This window comes from Carcharhinus amblyrhynchos, chromosome 27, assembly GCF_965287045.1.
Source record: "Carcharhinus amblyrhynchos chromosome 27, sCarAmb.v2.hapA, whole genome shotgun sequence".
Classification (NCBI taxonomy): Eukaryota; Metazoa; Chordata; class Chondrichthyes; order Carcharhiniformes; family Carcharhinidae; genus Carcharhinus; species Carcharhinus amblyrhynchos.
This window is the reverse complement of record NC_137350.1, coordinates 41,214,284-41,234,977: the sequence shown is the minus strand read 5'-3', so window position 1 is coordinate 41,234,977 and position 20,694 is coordinate 41,214,284. Positions and strand designations below refer to the sequence as shown.

Here is a 20,694-nt window from a genome sequence, read left to right as displayed (position 1 = left end):
CTTGCACAATGCTGTGGATTTGCTACTGTTAGTGAATCCTCTCCAGACTGTGCTCACGTTATAATGGGGAACTTAACCATCTGATCACTGACCAGCCAATCCATTCAGGGAGAGACCCAGTCAATAAACAGACCCTGATTCAGCCCCCTACCAGCAGTAAGGCATCAGAGTGTCAGGTACGATTGGGGTGGATGCATTAGTTCTTGTTTCTCTTGGCTGCAGAGGAATAATTTAAGGTTTACCGTTCTAAGGCCCCCTTCTCTGACTCAAGTTTTACTGAGTGAAGCATTTGGGTTGCAGCTTCCTTCACTTGGTCCTCAAAACTTAATTGCATTCTTAATGCATCAAATTGGTGAGCATGAAAACAGATGGATGCCTGGGGTACCTCCAGCAGGAAGGCAATGGTGGAGGAGATGAATTAGGTAGCCAGTCAAACAGCTGAATTTTAACTCTGTTACCGCCCTGTGTCTGCTGGGTGGAGAGAATTAAAAATATCTTTCCTATTTTTGTGTCATAATTGGAAAGGGGCTTCGTATGGTCCTATGGGGCAGCACAGTGGTTAGCACTGCTGCCTCACAGCACCAGGGTTCAATTCCAGTCTCGGATGACTGTCTGTGGGGAGTCTGCATGTGTTCTCCCCATGTCTGTGTGGGTTTTCTCTGGGTGCTCCAGTTTCTTCCCACAGTTCAAAGATGTGTGGGTTAGGTGGAATAGCCATGCTAAAATTGCCCCTTAATGTCAGGGGGACTAGCAGGGTCAGGGCCTGGGAGGATTGGTGCTGGTGCAGACTTGATGGACCGAATGGCCTCCTGCTGCACTGTAAGGATTCTACAATTCTATTCCAGGGATAAAGGAAGCTTTGCCCATAACTTCCAGTGAAATGTGGAAATCTTTTCTGCTAATTATGGAGGCTGTTCCACACTGAATCTCCACGCCTTTTTGCAGAGTGTCTGACATTTATTGTAAAAATATAAATAAAAGTTGTTTGGTGGTACATTGTGCTCTGTATCTGTGTTTACATTGACTTAAACTGTAATTCATGATAAAACGTTGATGAAAGTTCAGCCTGCACTCTAAGTTAGTTAAATGGAGTTTCTCTCTCCTACTTTGTTCTTTGATAGGATGGTGCAGCCTTGTAAGCTCAGTGAACCTAGTGCTGCACACGCAGTCACTGTGGCCAGCAATGTTCTGTGTGCACTCTTTCAACAAACCCGACTGATCGTTCCAAGATAAAACAATCATTGATATACACGGCTGATCTTATAGTTCCCAAGTTAAACAACAAATTGATAAATGCAAGCTTAAAAAACTGCTGCCAGGTTCTAGTCACATTTTTAAAGAAGCTTTAACACTTTCTGATAATTCATAGATAGTTCAATAATCAAGTGGTTTGATTATACATAGCAATGGGTATGAGAGCCCCACACTAATAACACATTTTAGCTGAATATTAAAGACATCAGCAAACTGGGATTTGTACATTATTTATCACTTACCAATTAGAGAAAAATAATGTCAATCTAATTAGGACAGCAGAAGCAGTTCACAAAGCTAGGTCTTACAGCAATTGCTCCCAATATAGATTTCACAAATTTAGTAGATGTATAGATAGATCCTTGTAAGAGATAGAACATAGAATTAATGTAATCTTAATAATAATATCAGAGGTTGAATTGTGCTTGGCAGGTGGAACTGTTTTTGGAAGAGAGCATCATGAATGGTTGAGGTGAGTGTAAAATTGGAACTATATGGCTCTGGTTAGCAAGCAGTTGCTCCATAGTAATTAATCTTGACACTGGTGCAGGGTCTACAGTATACATCATTGCTGGGACTGTACATTCCATGATCACATACCACTGTGGGGGTAAATGTGGAGACACATAGTTAGGAATAACAACATGGCAGCTGAAACTGAAGCAATTTCTCAGACTTCCTCAGTCAGTATCTAACATATTCACAAAGTTGAGATGACAGGTACCAATATCATAAACCTGGTTACAATCATTAACCCGACACCATAACTTACAAGTGAACAAGTACCCGGTACAGTATCTGCACAGATCATTGAGTTTACAGCTCTTACAACACAGTAATGTCAGAATTCTTTACTGTGTTCTCTGTGCAGTGACTAGCAGACACACGGTTATAAATCCTGCTGCAGCCCAGCTGCAAACAGTCATCGTGCATTCGGGAGATATTGGTCTAGAAATTGTAGCAAGTAGTACTCATGTTAAGGCATAGGCAGGCTTTTATTTCCTCAAAATGATGACCAGGAAGCCCACCAAGATAGGAGTACGCTGCCTGCCATACTGGGTGCTAATAGATAAGAGTGTGCTTTCCTGACAAGTCTGTTTGTTTATGCAAAAAAGAGACTATTGCCTGCTTGGGATTTCCATTCCAAGAATGCTTTACCAGAGGCAGCTGTCACAAACCAATACCATAGAAAGTCGGCACCAGAAATGGAAGGTTACTTAGCATAGAAATCACAGAATCGCGGCAGCACAGTGACAGCTAGCTGTTTGTGCCAGCTCTCAAAAAAAAACAATTTATCTTGTGCCTTCTCCCTGGAGTCCTGCACATTTTTCAGAAAATAATCCAATTCCCTCTTAATTCCCAAAATATTTAACATCCAGCCCTGCCCTTCTTTGAGCTAGGCTCCACTGTAGTCACAACAGCAAAGGCTACCTGTATCTGAAACTCTGCTGAATGCGGCACAGTGGTAGACTTCCAGGTCCCAGACAGAGGATGCTGTGGGATCTTCAGATTGAGGCACACACCCGTCCCTTCCTGCTCACTCTGCTCTGACCTGCGCCCACCAGCCTAAAAATGGAGGCTGGGCAGGAAAAGGCTCTTTAGTAGCCATGAAGTGGGGAAAGGGCAGCTTTCCCACCCAAATTCCTGCCCAACCAACCATGAAATTGCACCTGGGTCAGAGTGGTCAGGATGCCAGCCATGTAATTTTTGCTGTACCCCACTTCAGAACTCACTTGGAGTTCCAGTGGGGCTATCCCCACTTGTCATGATGATGGAGTAAAACCCAAATTATGTGCAGACATACTGGACTTTTAATAAGACGTGTTTTTTAAAATGGGTATACAAGCCACTGATAGCTGAGGATGTAAATTTGGTGAATGTAAAATGCAGTGACTGTCTGAGAGGGTCCTGTGTGGGTGATACTGAGAGAGGTAAGGGAATGTCACACCCTTTCTCATATATATTCCAAAGGAAAAAGCCAGGCAAAAATAAAAATCTCCTGTGGTGATAACGGAAGCTGATTATCATCTCACCAAGAATTACATCCTGTCAATTTTGCCCCAGAATCATTTTCTGGATTTTCCCTTCCCAGGAATACATAAGGATCGGCGATTAAAAGCCAGTTGTAAAGCTCGGGCTAGGAGTTTAAGGATGGCAATCGAATGGTCCTCATTTGAGTGTTGATTGATAATGGACAGTACTTCTGATCCATCTTTGAAATCAAGCCCTGTCTTGGTTTTGCCCTTGCTGTTTGGATTAGTGCTGTTAGTGATGTGCTGTGTGACACAGAAACAAAGGCAATGGCAGTCACTCCTGCTCTGGCAGGTAAAAAATGAAAGTCTACGCTCACTGACTAAAAGCACATCCAGTCAGCAAAGCTGAAAAGGAAATGGGTCAACTCCTCTCAAACAGAGAACCCTGAAATCAAGAGACCAACTATTCAGCTGCTGAAGTCAATGCTACGGGAATCATGAATCTCAAATGGCCACTGCATTTCATCGCATACTCCTCATCTATCCTTTTTTGACTTAAGTTTGTACTCACTTCTCATTTCTAATCTGTGGGAATGTATGTGCATGTGTTATTATTTTTCTCGCATTTAGCAGCTGATAAACATATTCTTTATCTTAAGAAAGTCTGGTTAAATTGTGTAACCATTTGAAGGTAACCCATCCAGAGTTTAACAAATTGGGGCTCATGCTGAGAAAGATGACACAGAAGAGGAGGAGGGTTACAAGTTTGGGGACCTCACCCTGGGACCAGTCATAATGTACACCACCCATCATGCTTTGCCAAAATTCTGAAGGGGTCTTGCTTCCCGCTTAAGACCAGTTTCCATGGGACATCCACTAGTTGCAGTGGTGGAACAAGAGTAGCCTCAAGAAAAAAACCCAGTAAAATTGATTCACTATTTGACTGTTTTACAATTCACATCTTGTGCCGTTCATTAAGTTTCTTTGTGTCCGCAGTAAATGTGTAAAAAACCTACAGGTGGAAAGGGTGAATAGGTGGCAAGATGTGATGTAGTGATATTCTGGAAAAAGAAAAAGGAAAGAACATTTAGCCTAAATGGTAGGATTGTTAAATATGCACCATATGAACCAAGATTTGAAGGTGCAGATGTTGCTATTTTCTTATAATGTGTTAAATATTTATACATAGCACACAATTTCCTATCTTTACTGTCACTGTCACCTGAATATCATACTTGGATCTTAGATTTCAATTGCTGAGGTTCACATTTCCTAACCTGCGGTACCCACTGTCTCGGGTAGGTGCTGTTATTGTGTGATCCTTCTGGGAGAGACAGGATACACCAGGGCGCATGTTCCTATCTACCATTTCTGTATGTTTGCATGCTTCCCTTTCTGTTGCTATTTTCCATGGTGCAACTGATGTCAACTCCCCAGTGTTGGTCTGAATCCTTCTGAATCTATGCCTTGTCCCCATCAGTGCAAAATATAGGTCACTAACCAGCATATAAAGGCCACATTCTACCAGACTTTGCCCTTGGTCAGATCCCCATACCCTTGCCCAACCAGAGGCCCCAAATACAAGTGTTAATAAATAGAGGAAAGGAAAGAGAATGGAGAAAAATAGAGAGACAGAAAGAGAGAAAACAACTAAAGCAAAAAACCACCAAGTCAAGAATGACTCAGCGAGATTATCTTACAACTTGTCAGCAATAATGACAAGATTTTTAAAGGCGGGAGTATAGGAAAGAACATAGAAGATCAAATAAGGTTCAGGATTTTATAAGGGCACTAAATTGAAGGCACGTTAGACCATGGTTGCACTTCATGCACTCACTCCTGGACACCCATTATAGAAAGGATGGGTTGGAGTCCAAAGATGTGCGGGTTAGGTGGATTAGCAATGCTAATTTGCTCCTTAGTGTTAGGGGGAAATAGCTAGGATAAATGCATGGGGTTACAGGGACAGGGCCTGGGTGGGATTTTGGTTGGTGCAGACACGATAGGCCGAATGGCCTCCTTCCATATTATAGGATTCTATGATTCTAAGATTCAGTCGCTAATTACAAAAATAGTAGCTCAGAACTCACCACAGCATTCAGAACAATCTAAGTGTGTTAACTTATTTTTCCCAAACCCTGGTCGACAATGATCCACTTGGACTACGTTCAGAGAATTTGCAATGTAATAAAAGTTGGGCGTGCTACCCTTCATCTCGTCCAGTGCAATACTCTGTTTCTTGAAGAAAGCCTCAATCCGGTTTTGGGCCTGAAACAGAACCACGCACAAGCTGCATCACAACATCAGGACAGGTTCCCTGACAGAATGGAGAGGGAATAAAATGGAAATACTAGAATGGTAGCAGGAATCTTTAATTCCCCTGGACAGCTGAGTGTTGTATGTTTTTCATAATATTAAAACAAAGCCTAATATAGTTTAACACCATCAGAATTGGATTCATTACTGGGGTTTTAATCCTAAATCATCAAATACAGAAGGCATTTTAAACATTTTTAAGCAGCACTGTCCTGTTTTTACTATTTTCTGTCAGAATTTCATTTAGTTACTTTTTATTAACCCTATCCAACCTACTTTTACAAATAATTATCCTGGTAAACCTAAGTCTACTGTTTACCAATTTCTTTTCCTTTTGGATTCTGCTATTTATTTTCAAGGAGGGAACAAGTTCAGTAAACTGGCCGAAATATCAAGTTAAAGCTCAGAACAGGAAGATTCATATATCACCACTGAAGATGGACACTGACAATCTCTGATGAGAGTTCACGCAGGAAGGTGACTACCAACAAGATGCACAGAGTTCAACAAAATGGGTTAAATTGTCTCAAAGGATTAAATGTTGTTTTGAATGAAAACACAGGGATTTGAATAATTGATGAAGATCAAGATAATGCTGCCATGGGCAGTAGCCCTCTATTTTACCGTCGCTATTGCCTTCCCTATTCTCCCTGAATGCTTCACATTGGGCACAGCCTCAAGATAAAAGGGGGGCGGTTTAGAACGGAGTTGAGGAGGAACTTCTTCACTCAAAGGGTGGTGAATCTCTGGAATTCTCTGCCCGTTGAAGTGGTGGAGGCTGCCTCGCTAAATATTTTTAAGACGCGGGTTGATGGGTTTTTGATAGGAGAGGGGATTAAGGGTTATGGGGAGAGGGCGGGAAAGTGGAACTGAGCAGCGACAGATCAGCCATGATCTTATTGAATGGCGGGGCAGGCTTGAAGGGCTGGATGGCCTACTCCTGCTCCTATTTCTTATGTTCTTATGTACATTTCATAGCGCAGAGGGCAATCTTAACTCTTGAGCCTCGATTTCTGCATCAGCAGAGAGCGTCTGCGTTGTTGCAAAAACTTATCCTGGAAAATGTAAGGTGAGGAAGCTGGGAATTCAGAAGTCCTATCTCTGAACATGGCACCTACCATTTTTGCAGAGCGGTCAAATATGGTCATGCACATTTTGCAGAGGCAGCTGTCCATATAAAATAACAGCTGCTTCAATCATGTATCATTTTCATTAGTCAGGGGCGTGAAGGAACCAGATTCTCTGACCTTGTCCGCAACTGGGATTCTCTGCTCCTGCTGCCGTGAACAGAAACTTGGCTGAGCACTAAATTCTTTGTATTCACTGGCAGCAGTGGGCTGTGAACAGGTGGAGAATTCCAGCCAATGTATGCAGATTAGAGTCAGGAGGAGCAGGTCTAAACTTTGCGCATTCCTTTGGAGAGGTGGACTAGCCCTTTGGATATGGTCATTGAGTCATAGAGGTTTACAGCATGGAAACAAACTGGCCCTTTGGTCCAACTTGTCCATGCTGCCCAGTTTTTATCACTAAGCTAGTCCCAATTGCCCGCATTTGGCTCATATCTCTCTATGCCTATCTTACCCATTTAACAGTCTAAATGCTTATTTAAAGACAAAATTATACCCGCCTCTATTACTCTTGGGTCAACCTTTGTGGAAGTCAAGTGCCCTTTGGAAAGATAAGCTGCCCTTTGGGTAACGTATGGTGCCCTTTGGGATTGTTAACTGAGGACATGAATGTTCATAAAAGGAAGATAACCTCGCTGAAACTGTAATGAGAGCTGTCACAAAGAACTGTCAAAAGCAACTTCAAGACACTTAAATCTCCTGGCTTTTAAATATTTGGAAAAACTTTCTACAGTATTAAAAACAACATCTTTTGCCATTTAATTCTGTCTGTTGCCTTAAGTCTGAGAGCTTCCATCACTGGGTTAGTGCTATCTGACTGATTTCAAACTTTTATTACCATACTGGGGTGCCTGGTATTTCAGTATGATTGATAGCTCCAAACAATTGTAGATGCTTTCAGTGGGACTTTGAATTCCAATGTTCCTTTTTATAAGGGATTAAACACTTGAATGAAATGTTTGTTTTTATATGATATAGACACTTAGAACCATATTTTCTACACATATATAAATGATATATTCTCTGCATGGCAGTGGTCTGCCCATGGTGGATACTAGGTAATTTGATATGATAGGTATCCAATCAAAGAGTGGGTAGGGACACTGTTATATAGTGAATTTAAAGGCCATGAGAGGTGGGTGTGGGGATGAATTGGCTGACAGGAAGTATATGGGGGGATTATGGAGTGGTTGAGAGATGTTATATGGTATGGGTTACCAAAATGGAGCATAAGGAATATGTGGGGTGATGGGGAAGGCATGTTACATGTTTCAATCTTTATTTTTAAACTTTGGATATCGTGCTGCTGCTCTGATGCAGGCCTTCTATCCAGCTTGCCTTCATTCCTTGCAGCCTCCTCAATTCTTCCCAGGTTGGCCTGCCTCAACTTCTAATCCAGACCACCACTCGCTCTCTGGACTGAGAATGTGATATCTGCACAGCCATTTTTAAAGGCTGGGTTTGTGGAGCTGCAATTCTCCTGTTTCTGTGCGCTTGACACGGGAGCAAAAATCTGGGCCTAAGCATTCATAGACTGATATCACAGATCTTAAAACTTGTGGATAGGTTTTCACTATCAAACACTTATCACAGTCCTCATAGGAACTGCCTTTCTGCGTTCTTTAACTTACTTCCTTTACTCTTCTGTTTGTTTCATCCTCACAGTCACGTATGAGTTTTCTACATACTTCTTCCCATCCATAGCCAAAAGGATCCACTACAGGTTTGAAAAGAAAAGAGTTGTGCTTTAAGCCGTGCTGCAGGTTGAGTCTATAACCCAGATCTTCTACAGATTTTTGAATCAGTTTAGTTCCAAATGACTGGTGCAGTTTAAAAATAACAAACAGTGAATTCAAAGGAACTTCATCTTCAGGCTATTAGACTAGACTGGATTGAGGTTCATAAGGAGGAGGTGTTAGCAATTCTGGAAAGTATGAAAATAGATAAGTCTCCTGGGTCAGATGGGATTTATCCTAGGATTCTCTGGGAGGCTAGGGAGGAGATTGCAGAGCCTTTGGCTTTGATCTTTAGGTTGTCATTGTCTACAGGAATAGTGCCAGGAGGCTGGAGGATAGCAAATGTTGTCCTCTTGTTCAAGAAAGGGAGTAGAGGCAACCCTGGTAATTATAGACCAGGAAGCCTTACTTCTGCTGTGGGCAAAGTTTTGGAAAGTATTATAAGAGATAGGATTTATAATCATCTAGAAAGGAATAATTTGATTAGGGATAGTCAACACGATTTTGTGAAAGGTAGCTCATGCCTTACAAACCTTATTGAGTTCTTAGAGAAGGTGACCAAAGAGGTGGATGAGGATAAAGCAGTTGATGTGGTGTACATGGATTTCAGTAAAGTGTTTGATAAGGTTCCCCATGGTAAGCTATTGCAGAAGATACGGAGGCATGGGATTGAGGGTGATTTAGCAGTTTGGATCAGAAATTGGCTAGCTGTAAGAAGACAGAGGGTGGTGGTTGATGGGAAATGTTCATCCTGGAGTTCAGTTACTAGTGGTGTATCGCAGGGATCTGTTTTTGGGGCCACTGCTGTTTGTCATTTTTATGAATGACCTGGATGAGGGCGTAGAAGGATGGATTAGTAAATTTGCGGATGACAGTAAAGTTGATGCAGCTGTGGACAGTATGGAAGGATGTTGCAGATTACAGAGGGACCTAGATAAGCTGCAGAGCTGGACTGAGAGGTGGCAAATGGAGTTTAATGCAGAAAAGTGTGAAGTGATTCACTTTGGAAGGGGTAACAGGAATACAGAGTATTGGGCTAATGGTAAGTTACTTGGTTGTGTGGACGAGCAGAGAGATCTCAGCGTCCATGTGTGTAGATCCCTGAAAGTTGGCACCCAGGTTGATAAGGTTGTTAAGAGGACGTATGGTGTGTTAATTTTTATTGGTAGAGGGATTGAGTTTAGGAGCCATGAGGTCATGTTGCAGCTGTACAAAACTCTGGTGCAGCCGCACTTGGACAATTGCGTAAGTTCTGGTCACCACATTATAGGAAGGATGTGGAAGCACTGGAAAGGGTGCAGAGGAGATTTACCAGGATGTCGCCTGGCATGGTGGAAAGGCTGAGAGACTTGAGAATGTTTTTGTCAGAGAGAAGAAGGTTAAGAGGTGACAATAGAAGTGTATAAGATGATCAGAGGATTAGATACGGTGGACAGTGACAGCCTTGATCCTCGGATGGAGATGCTAATACAACGGGACATAGCTTCAAATTGAGGGGTGATAGAAATAAGTCAGATATCAGAGGTAGGTTCTTTACTCAGAGAGTAGTACGGGTGTGGAATGCCCTGCCTGCAACAGTAGTAGGCTCGCCAACATTAAGGGCATTTAAATGGTCATTGGATAAACATAGATGATACTGGAATAGTATAGGTTAGATGAGCTTTAGATTGGTTTCACAGGTTGGCGCAACATCGAGGGCTGAAGGGCCTGTACTGCGCTGTAATGTTCTATGTTCACCTTACATTAGAGTGACATCGGACAATAACTGCACACATTATTGGAATACCATGCAATACGTTGCCACCATTTGTTAAGTCTTCCAATAAGCATACCATCCAAATCCATTCTGCTGAATGGTCTAGTGCTTGACAGTGAGTCCTGAACTCTGTTTTTTGGGTTGGGTATCAGGGTGCGTGCTTTAGGAAAGCTGCTCAGTTGGAATCATAGGAGTAGAAATCTCAAATCTTCCTGCACTTCAATATAGAAATATGCCGCAGTGCAATATAGGATAAAGGCTACAGAGTTTCAGGTGAACGTAAACATCTAAAGGAGAAAATGCAAAGCTGGCTGAGAGAACATTGTAATAGTTGAGTTGGTGAATAATATGGAAGTGAAAATAGGTGGTCTTTGTGATGAAGCAAATATGGGGTCAAAAACTTAAACTGGAATTGATCAGGATATGGAGTTGCCGGCATTGGGACTGGGGTGGGCACAGTAAGTAGTCTCACAACACCAGGTTAAAGTCTAACAAGTTTTTGGTAACACAAGCTTTTGGAGCTTTGCCCCTTCATCCGGTGAGTGGAGAATTGGGTTCACAAACAGGACATATATAGACACAAACTCAATTACAAGATAATGGTTGGAATGCGAGTCTTCAAAGGTAATCAAGTCTTTATAGGTACAGATAATGCGAGCGGAGGGAGGGTTAAGCACAGGTTAAAGAGGTGTGAATTGTCTTACACCAGGACAGTTAGTAAGATTTTGCAAGCCCAGGCAAATTGTGGGGGTTACATGACATGAACCCAAGATTCCGGTTGAGGCTGATCTCGTGTGTGCGGAACTTGGCTATCAGTTTCTGCTCAGCGATTCTGCATTGTCGTGTGTCGTGAAGGCTGCCTTGAAGAACACTTACCCAAAGATTAGAGGCTGAATGCCCTTGACTGCTGAAGTGTTCCCTGACAGGAAGGGGACACTCCTGCCCGGTGATTTGTTGAACGATGTCCATTCATCTGTTGTCGTAGCGTCTGCATGGTCTCGCCAATGTACCATCCCTCCGGACATCTTTTCCTGCAACGTATCAGGTAGACAACATTGGCCAAATCGCAAGAATATGTCCCATGCACTTAGTGGATGGTGTTCACCTATATACCTTGCCTCAGGACATCATTTTCTGCAGTGTATGCATCAACAAGTTCCATCCCACCATCAGACTCACCATGGACTACTCTCCAGACTCAATTGCATCAAGGACGATCACCTCAGCACTTCACTGTACTGCAAGCCCACAGATAACCTCCACTTCTCCAGCTTCCATCCTAACGTGTGAAAGAAGCCATCCCCAACAGACAAGCCCCCTGTATACAAAGGATCTACTCAGATGTGGAGGAACACAACAGACACCTACAGACGCTGAAAGACGCCCTCGTAAGAACAGGATATGGCGTTCAACTCACAATCGACAGTTCTGACATGCCACAGCAAAAAACCGCACTGACCTCCTCAGAAGACAAATATGGGACACGATGGACAGTACTTCACCGGAGCGGAGAAGCTACAACATCTTCTTCAGAGCCTTCAACACATGATTGATGAGGACAAGCATCTTGCCAAAGCCATCCCCACACCCCCTTCAAACAACTGCGCAACCTCAGACCATTGTTCGCAGCGAACTACCCAGCCTTCAGGAGAACAGTGACCACAACACCATACAACCCTGCCACAGCAACCTCTGCAAGACATGCCAGATCACTGACATGGATGCCATCATCTCATGTGAGAACGCCATCCACCAGGTACATGGTACATACCCCTGCAACTTGGCCAATGTTGTCTATCTGATGCGCTGCAGGAAAGGATGTCCCAAGCATGGTACATTGGCAAGACCACGCATACGCTACCACAACGGATGAATGGACATCGCTCAACAATCACAAGGCAGGAGTGTTCCCTTCCTGTCAGGAAACACTTCAGCAGTCAATGGCATTCAGCCTCTGATCTTAGGGTAAATGTTCTCCAAGATTGCCTTCAAGACACAGGACAATGCAGAATTCCCAAGCAGAAACTGACAGCCAAGTTCCGCATACATGAGGACAGCCTCAACCAGGATCTTGGGTTAATGTCACACTATTTGTAATCCCCATGACTTGTCTGGGCTTGCAAAATCTTACTAACTGTCCTGGCTTGAGACAATTCACACTTCTTTAACCTGTGCTTAACCCTCTCTCCATCGCATTGTCTGCACCTATAAAGACTTGATTACCTGTTAAGACTCACATTCCAACCGCTGTCTTGTAATTGTCTTTGTTTATATATTCCCTGTTTGTGAGCCCAATTCCCCACTCACCTGATAAAGGTGCAGCGCTCCGAAAACTCATGCTACCAAATAAACTTGTTGGACTTTAACCTGGTGTTGTGAGACTTCTTACTGGAATTGATCAGAAAACTGAGATTATGAATAGCCTAGTCCAATCTGACATACGGCCAGAATAAGTAGTAAAGGCATCAAATATTTGGTGAAGGCCAATGACAATGACTAGTGTTGCAGAGTTTCAGTATCTCTGTTGTACTCGCTAGCTGTCCTTCAATGGTTATAGATATATTTGTATTTACTTCAGTCTGCTCTTAAAATATGTAGAAGAGGAGGCCATTCAGCCCATTGCATCTATCCCATTTACTGCCATCCCCTTTTTCTTTTAAAAGCTATCATGGATTTTGCTTCCACCCACTCTTTTGGGTACAACATTCCATTTATTAATGACATTTTGCAAACAGAAATTAGCCTCATTCTTGTTTTATTTTTTGGGGATAACCTTAAATGTAGGCAGTGCACCACTTACCTATTTGGGTAATTAAATTTTCTTCCTACAAGTTTTATTCAAGCACTGAAAGGCTGCTGACTGAATGATTAATGAAGAGTGATCAATGTTGCAAAACACTGATTTACAGAGTACTTAAGAAAGTGGCCCTGGAAATAGTAGATCCATTGGTGGTTATTTTCCAAAATACTATGAACTTGTTCCTATAGATTGGAGGGTAGCTAATGTAAGTCCACTATTCAAAAAGGGAGATAGAAGGAAAACAGATAACAACAGACCAGTGAGCCTAACATTGGTACTGGGGAAGTTGCCAGAGTCCATTATCGAGGATTTCATAACTCAGCATTTGGAAGGCTATGGTACAATCAGACCCAGTCAACATGGATTTACAAAAGGGAAATCATGCTTGATGAATCGAAAAAAATTTTTTGAGGATGTAACTAGTAGAGTTGACCGAGGAAAACCAATGGATGTGATTTATTGAGACTTTCAGAGGCTTTTGATAAGGTCTCACATAACAGACCATGTAAAGTTAAAGCACATGGGTTTGCAGATAATGTCTTGAGATGGATAGAAAGCTGGTTAGCAGATAGGAAGCAAAGAATTGGCATAAATGGGTCTTTTTCTGATTGGCAGTCAATGACTAGTGGGGATGTTCAAGGATCTGTGATAAAGCACCAACTGTTCACACTATATATTAATGATTTGAAAGAGGGAACTGAATGTATTATCTCCAAATTTGCAGATGATACAAAGTTGGGTGGGAAGATGAGCTGTGAGGAGGATGCTGAGATGCTTCAGCGTGATTTGGACAGGCTGAATGTGTGGGCATACGCATGGCAGTATAACGTGGATAAATGTGAGGTTATCCACTTTGGTAGCAATAATAGGAAGACAGATTATTACTTGAATGGATGAAATTGAGAGAAGTGGATACACAATGAGACCTTGGAGTCCTTGTGCATCAGTTGCTGGAAGTGAGAGCGTAGGCACAGCAGGCAGTAAAGAAGACAAATGGTAAAACAGGTCGGTGAGCCTTATATCAGTGGTAGGGAAACTATTGGAGAGGATTCTTCGAGACAGGATTTATTCCCACTTGGAAATAAGTGGACGTATTAGTGAGAGGCAACATGGTTTTGTGAAGGGGAGGTTGTGTCTCACGAACTTGATTGAGCTTTTTGAGGAAGTGGCGGAGATGACTGATGAGGATAAGGCAGTGGATGTTGTCTACATTTACTTCAGTAAGGCCTTCATGGGAGACTGGTGAAGAGGATGAAGTTGCATGGGATCAGAGGTGAGCTGGCAAGGTAGATACGAAACTGGCTCAATCATAGAAGACAGAGGATAACAATGGAAGGGCGTGTTTCTGAATGGAGGGCTGTGACAAGTGGTGTTCCTCAGGGATCAGTGCTGGGACCTTTGCTGTTTGTAATATATATAAATGATTTGGAGGAAAATGTAACTGGATTGATTAGTAAGTTTGTGGATGACACAAAGGTTGGTGGATTTGTGGATAGCGATGAGGACTGTCAAAGGATACAGCAGGATATAGATCAGTTGGAGACTTGGGCAGAGAGACGGCAGATGGAGTTTAATCCGGACAAATGTGGGGTAATGCATCTTGGAAGGTCTAATACAGATAGGAAATATACAGTAAATGGCAGAACCCTTAAGAGTATTGATAGACAAAGGGATCTGGGTGTACATGTACACAAGTCATTGAAAGTGGCAATGCAGGTGCAGAAGATAGTCAAGAAGGTATATGGCATGCTTGTCTTCATTGGCCGGGGCACTGACTTTAAAAATTGACAAGTCATGTTGCAGTTTTATAGAACTTTAGTTAGGCTGCACTTGGAACATAGTGTTCAATTCTGGTCGCCACACTACCAGAAGGATGTGGAGGCTTTGGAGAGGGTACAGAAAACATTTACCAGGATGTTGTCTGGTACGGAGGATATTAGCTATGAGGAAAGATTGGAGAAACTTGGTTTGTTCTCACTGGAACGACAGAAGTTGAAGGGAGACCTGATAGAAATCTACAAGATTATGAGAGGCATGGACAGAGTGGATAGTCAGAAGCTTTTTCCCAGGGTGGAAAAGTCAATTACTAGGGGGCACAGGTTTAAGGTGCGAGGGGCAAGGTTTAAAGGAGATGTATGAGACAGATTTTTTTTACACAGAGAGTAGTGGATGCCTGGAACTGGTTGCTGGGAGAGGGAGTGGAAGCGGATATGGTAGTGACTTTTAAAGGGCATCTTGATAAGTACATGAAAAGGATGGAAATAGAGGGATATAGTCCCCAGGAGGATAGGGGGTTTTAGTTAAGTCGGGCAGCATAGTCAGTACAAGCTTGGAGAGTTGAAGGGCCTGTTCCTGTGCTATAATTTTCTTTGTATGTTGGCCTTCACAGAGAGAGAATTTAAGTATACAGATAGGGATGTTTTACTGCAATTTTAGAAAGTGTTGGTGAGGCCATATCTGGAATATTGTGTGCAGTTTTGGTGTCCTTATCTGAGGAAGAATGTCCTTGCTATAGCAGGAGTACAGTGAAGGTTTAACAGGTTGATTCCTGGGATGGCAGGTCTGTCATATGAGGAGAGACTAAGTCAATTAGTATTATGTTCACTGGCATTTAGAAAAGTGAGAGTGGATTGCATAGAAACTTATAAAACTCTAATAGGGTTAGACAGGTTAGATTCAGAAAAAATGTTCCCAATGCTGGGGAGTCCAGAACTAGGAGTCATTGTTTGAAGATAAGGGTAAACCTTTTAGAATTGAGATGAGGAGCAAGTTCTTCACCCAGAGGGTGGTGAATGTGTGGAATTCACTACCACAGAATGTAGTTGAGGCCAGAATGTTGTCTGATTTCAAGAAGAAATTAGGTATAGGTCTCAGGGCTAAAGAGATCAAGGGAAGGGGGAGAATCAGGATATTGAATTCAATGATCAGCCACGTTCAACATGACTGATTCTACTTTTGGTTTTTATATTTACAAAATAACACAATCATACAGTTCTTTCACCAACATAACATCAATTCACAGATGTGCACTAAGCTAATAAAACCATGTCATACACATAATCAGCAATATATCTGTGAGCAAATATCACTACACATTTAAGACAAAATACTTACAGAATCCAGATGCACCAGTGCAGATGGAACTTACCTTTAAATGTAATGAAGAGTTCAGTGATTAGGCCTTTGTGTGGTACTTTGACCACGTGGCATTTCATCTCTACATCCGTTATTCTGCTGGTCAGGTCGGCAATTAGCTCCTTCCCCACTGACTTGAATTTACGAAAAAAACGAGTGTTGGAAGGATCATGGCATTCATGTGTATGATAGCGAGTTGAAAACTTAAACGAATAATCAGGTTCGCGAAAGCCTGGAATATTCCAATTAAAAGGCTTCTTTGTGAGAACAATTAGAAAATGAATAAATCTGAACAATCCCTCTGAACTAGCCCTTCCCACTGATAGCCCCCTCACATAATGCTCCTCTTACCAATAGCTCCTCCCACTGACAGCTTCTCCATAGAAACATAGAAAATAGCAGTAGGAATAGGCCATACAGTCCTTCAAGCCTGCTCTGCCAATCATTATGATCACGGCTAAATATCCAACTCAATAGTCTGATCGCACCTAACCCCCATAGCCTTCGCTCCCCTTCACAAGAACTATACCTAATTCATTCTTGAAAACATACAATATTTTGGCCTCAACTGCTTCCTGTGATAGAAAATTCAACAGGCTTAAAGTCCTAAAAGGTTAGAATATGACCCCTCAGGTCTGGACTCCCCTGCCAGTAGGAGCATCCACCTGGCATCTACCTGTCTAATCCTGTTAGTTTTATCATCTTCTATGAGATCCCCACTCATTCTTCTGAACTCCAGTGAAGACCATCCCAACCGAGTCAATCACTTTTCACACGTCAGTCACGCCATCCTGGTCTTTTGGGTGAACTTGGCACTGCTATCCTCAGCACTCTGTCAAGTTTTTCTGACAACTGGGAGCTTTGTGCTGGCAGGTGGTGTTGTTGGTGGAGGAGAGGGGAAGTGGTGCAGTGGAAGCCTAAATATGGTAAGAAAGCTGGCTTCAGAGCGCTTGGGCACCATTGCACAGGGCACTCAGTGGGAAGCCTCCCTCATGGACATCTGACCCAGTGTCATCAGCATCACTGTTACCCTTGGAGTCGCTGGCATCAGGACCCTTTGCTGCATCCCCAACATGTTATTTGTCATGTATATTAATGATTTGGATGAGAATATAGGAGGCATGGTTAGTACGTTTGCAGATGACACCAAGATTGGTGGCAAAGTGGACAGTGAACAAAGTTATCTCCAATTGCAACAGGATCTTGATCAATTGGGCCAGTGGGCTGACGAATGGCAGATGGAATTTAATTTAGACAAATGCAAGGTGATGCATTTTTGTAGATTGAACCAGGGCAGGAGTTCCTCAGTTAATGGTAGGGCGTTGGGGAGAGTTACAGAACAAAGAGATCTAGGGGTACAGGTTCATAGCTCCTTGAAAGTGGAGTCACAGTGGACAGAGTGATGAAGAAGGCATTCAGCATGCTTGGTTTCATCGGTCAGCGCAGTGAAAAGTCTGACAACACCAGGTTTTAGTCCAACCTATTTATTTGATAATATACTCACAAGCTTTCGGGATTAGCCCCTTCGTCAGGTGAATGGAGAGTTCTGGCCTCAGACAGAGCATATAAAGCACAGACAGTTTAGAGATTACTGATTAGAATGTGAATCCTACACCTAACCTGCTGTTCAAGACCTGAAGTGGCTGATAATGTGAGTGGAAGGAGCACTGATCACAGTTTAAAGAGATGTATATTGTCTCCAGACAGTACAGTAAGTGAGGTTTTGCAAACCCAGGCAACTCACGGGGGTTACAGATAGTGCGACATGAACCCAAGATCCCTGTTGAGACCGTCCTCATGGGTGCGGAACTTGGCTATCAGTCTCTGTTCAGCGACTCTGCGCTGTCGTGTGTCGTGAAGGCCGCCTTGGAGAATGCTTACCCGAAGGTCAGAGGCTGAATGCCCGTGACCACTGAAGTGTTTGCCAACAGGAAGGGAACAGTCTTGCCTGGTGACTGTCGAGCGATGTTCATTCATCCGTTGTCGTAGCGTCTGCATGGTCTCCCCAACGTACCATGCTTCGGGATATCCTTTCTTGCAACGTATCAGGTAGACAATGTTGGCCGAGTTGGTACATTGGGGAGACCATGCAGGCGCTACGACAACGGATGAATGAACATCGCTCGACAATCACCAGGCAAGACTGTTCCCTTCCTGTTGGCGAACACTTCAGTGGTCACGGGCATTCAGCCTCTGACCTTCGGGTAAGCATTCTCCAAGGCGGCCTTCACGACACACGACAGCGCAGAGTCGCTGAACAGAGACTGATAGCCAAGTTCTGCACCCATGAGGACGGTCTCAACAGGGATCTTGGGTTCATGTCGCACTATCTGTAACCCCCGTGACTTGCCTGGGTTTGCAAAACCTCACTTACTGTACTGTCTGGAGACAATACACATCTCTTTAAACTGTGATCAGTGCTCCTTCCACTCACATTATCAGCCACTTCAGGTCTTGAACAGCAGGTTAGGTGTAGGATTCGCATTCTAATCAGTAATCTCTAAACTGTCTGTGCTTTATATGCTCTGTCTGAGGCCAGAACTCTCCATTCACCTGACGAAGGGGCTAACCCTGAAAGCTTGTGAGTATATTATCAAATAAATAGGTTGGACTAAAACCTGGTGTTGTCAGACTTTTCACTGTGTTTACGCTAGTCCAACGCCGGCATACCCACATCATGACTTTCATCGGTCAGAACATTGAAGACAGGAGTTGGAATGTCTTGTTGAAATTGTACAACACATCGGTAAGGCCACACTTGGAATACTGTGTGCAATTCTGTTCACCCTATTATAGAAATGATATTATTAAACTAGAAAGAGTGCAGAAAAGATTTACTAGGATGCTACTGGGACTTGATGGATTGCGTTATAAGGGGAGGCTGGATAGACAGGGACTTTTTTCTCTGGAGCATAAAAGAGGGATAACCTTATGGAGGTTTATAAAATAATGAGGGGCATAGATAAGATAGATAGTCAATATCTTTTCCCAAAGGTAAGGGAGTCTAAAACTAGAGTGCAGAGGTTTAAGGTGAGAGGGGAGAGATACAAAAGTGTCCAGAGGGGCAATTGTTTCACACAGAGGGTGGTGAGTGTCTGGAACAAGCTGCCAGAGGTAGTAGTAGAGGCAGGTACAATTTTCTTTTAAAAAGCATTTAGATGGTTACATGGATAAGATGGGTATAGAGGGACGTGGGCCAAATGCGGGCAATTGGGAGTAGCTTAGGGGTTTAAAAAAAGGACATCATAGACAAGATGGGCCGAAGGGCTTGTTTCCATGCTGTAAACCTCTATTACTCTATGTCCACCTCGCCAACCACTACCCTGCCGACCAACACGTTTGCAGAGCTTTACCCATGTGTAGGCCCCCTCCTGCTATGCATACCCACCCCCTGTCACATCCCCAACTTACCCAAGCCCCAGCCTCACACAATCCCCATCCACTTGGCACTGCTCCAACACACTTATGGTGCCCAACTGGCCACTGTCTGATTGGCACCACCCATACACATTCCCTTACCACTCAGGGGCTTCAATGGCTTCCAATCCCCTCCACCATGTGGCTGTGGCACCTGATCCTGCTACTGCAGTGAGGTCGGCGAAGTACCCGGGAGGGCGGGAGCATCATTGCTGAACTCAGTAAGTAAATTTTAATCTAGTCATCTTTATGTTAATAGATTTTCTGCATAGCAGGAGCAGGAAACTGTTCTCGCCGGGAGAACAGTGAGCTGATTTGCCGCAGGCAAATGCTGATCGACTAGTGCAGTGAACCAGTAACTTTACACCCAATATCTTTTCTCACTACTGAATTAATTCCTCTTTGACCAGCAATGGAACTCCACTGCCTTTCATTTTTGTCAGTCCTTCCTAGATACTGAATATCCTGCTTGTGAAGTCTCAGCGCGTGGTTTGACCACCTCTCTGTACGTGCTATCCACCTCACTCTACACCTCATGGATGCTCCAGTGTTTCCAACCTCCAGAGCTGCAGCTGGACACACTTCCTGCCACTTGCTGACCCTATGCACTGGAAATGATCCCGGCTTCCCAAATGGAGCACATCGTGGCTATGAACTCCCTTGCCATTAAACCGTTTGGAAGATGCTTAAGCATCAAAAACTATCAATTGATCTTGGACCCTATTTCCATAGTCCTCATTATTACAGAACATAGCCCTCACAAACTAAAACCCAACCAAACCCAATACTTACCAATCAGCTCTCTCCCTTCTACCCTTGCTTCTTGTAGCATGGCAAGTCCGCTCTCTGAAGATTAACAGGTTTCCCTCTGCACCGAATGCCCATCATGTTCCAATTTCCCAGGAAACACACACCCACTCCGGCTATGTCACACTCACGTTGTGGTCTCTACCACTGCTTGTGTGCAAAACTCACTGATCGACACAAACCTCCCACTGAAAACTCCTCCCACCAAAAACTCCTCCCACTCAAAACCCCCCCACCAAAAACTCCACCCACTGAAAACTCCTCATGCTGAAAACTCCTCCTAGCAAACACTCCTCCCACCAAAAATTCCACCCACTGAAAACTCCACCCACTGAGAACTCCTCCCACCAAAAACCCCTGCCACCGAAAAGGC

General features: G+C 43.4%; 1 protein-coding gene across 5 annotated transcripts in view; it reads right to left on the bottom strand.

The window, feature by feature from the left end:
- LOC145359200 (zona pellucida-binding protein 2-like) overlaps positions 1-20,694 on the bottom strand; it is a 105,757-nt gene that overhangs the window by 26,974 nt on the left and 58,089 nt on the right. The window contains exons 5-8 of one of the 5 annotated variants that reach the window (XM_080213667.1): positions 16,111-16,329; positions 8,302-8,387; positions 5,318-5,495; positions 44-1,856 (exon numbers count right to left, since the gene is read on the bottom strand). In XM_080213667.1, coding sequence (XP_080069793.1) covers positions 1,759-1,856; positions 5,318-5,495; positions 8,302-8,387; positions 16,111-16,329 — 581 coding nt within the window. In that variant the 3' untranslated portion in view covers positions 44-1,758. Of the gene's footprint in view, positions 1-43; positions 1,857-5,317; positions 5,496-8,301; positions 8,388-16,110; positions 16,330-20,694 lie in introns of those variants that run through there. The other 4 variants (XM_080213665.1, XM_080213668.1, XM_080213666.1 and 1 more) reach the window with 4 other exon arrangements.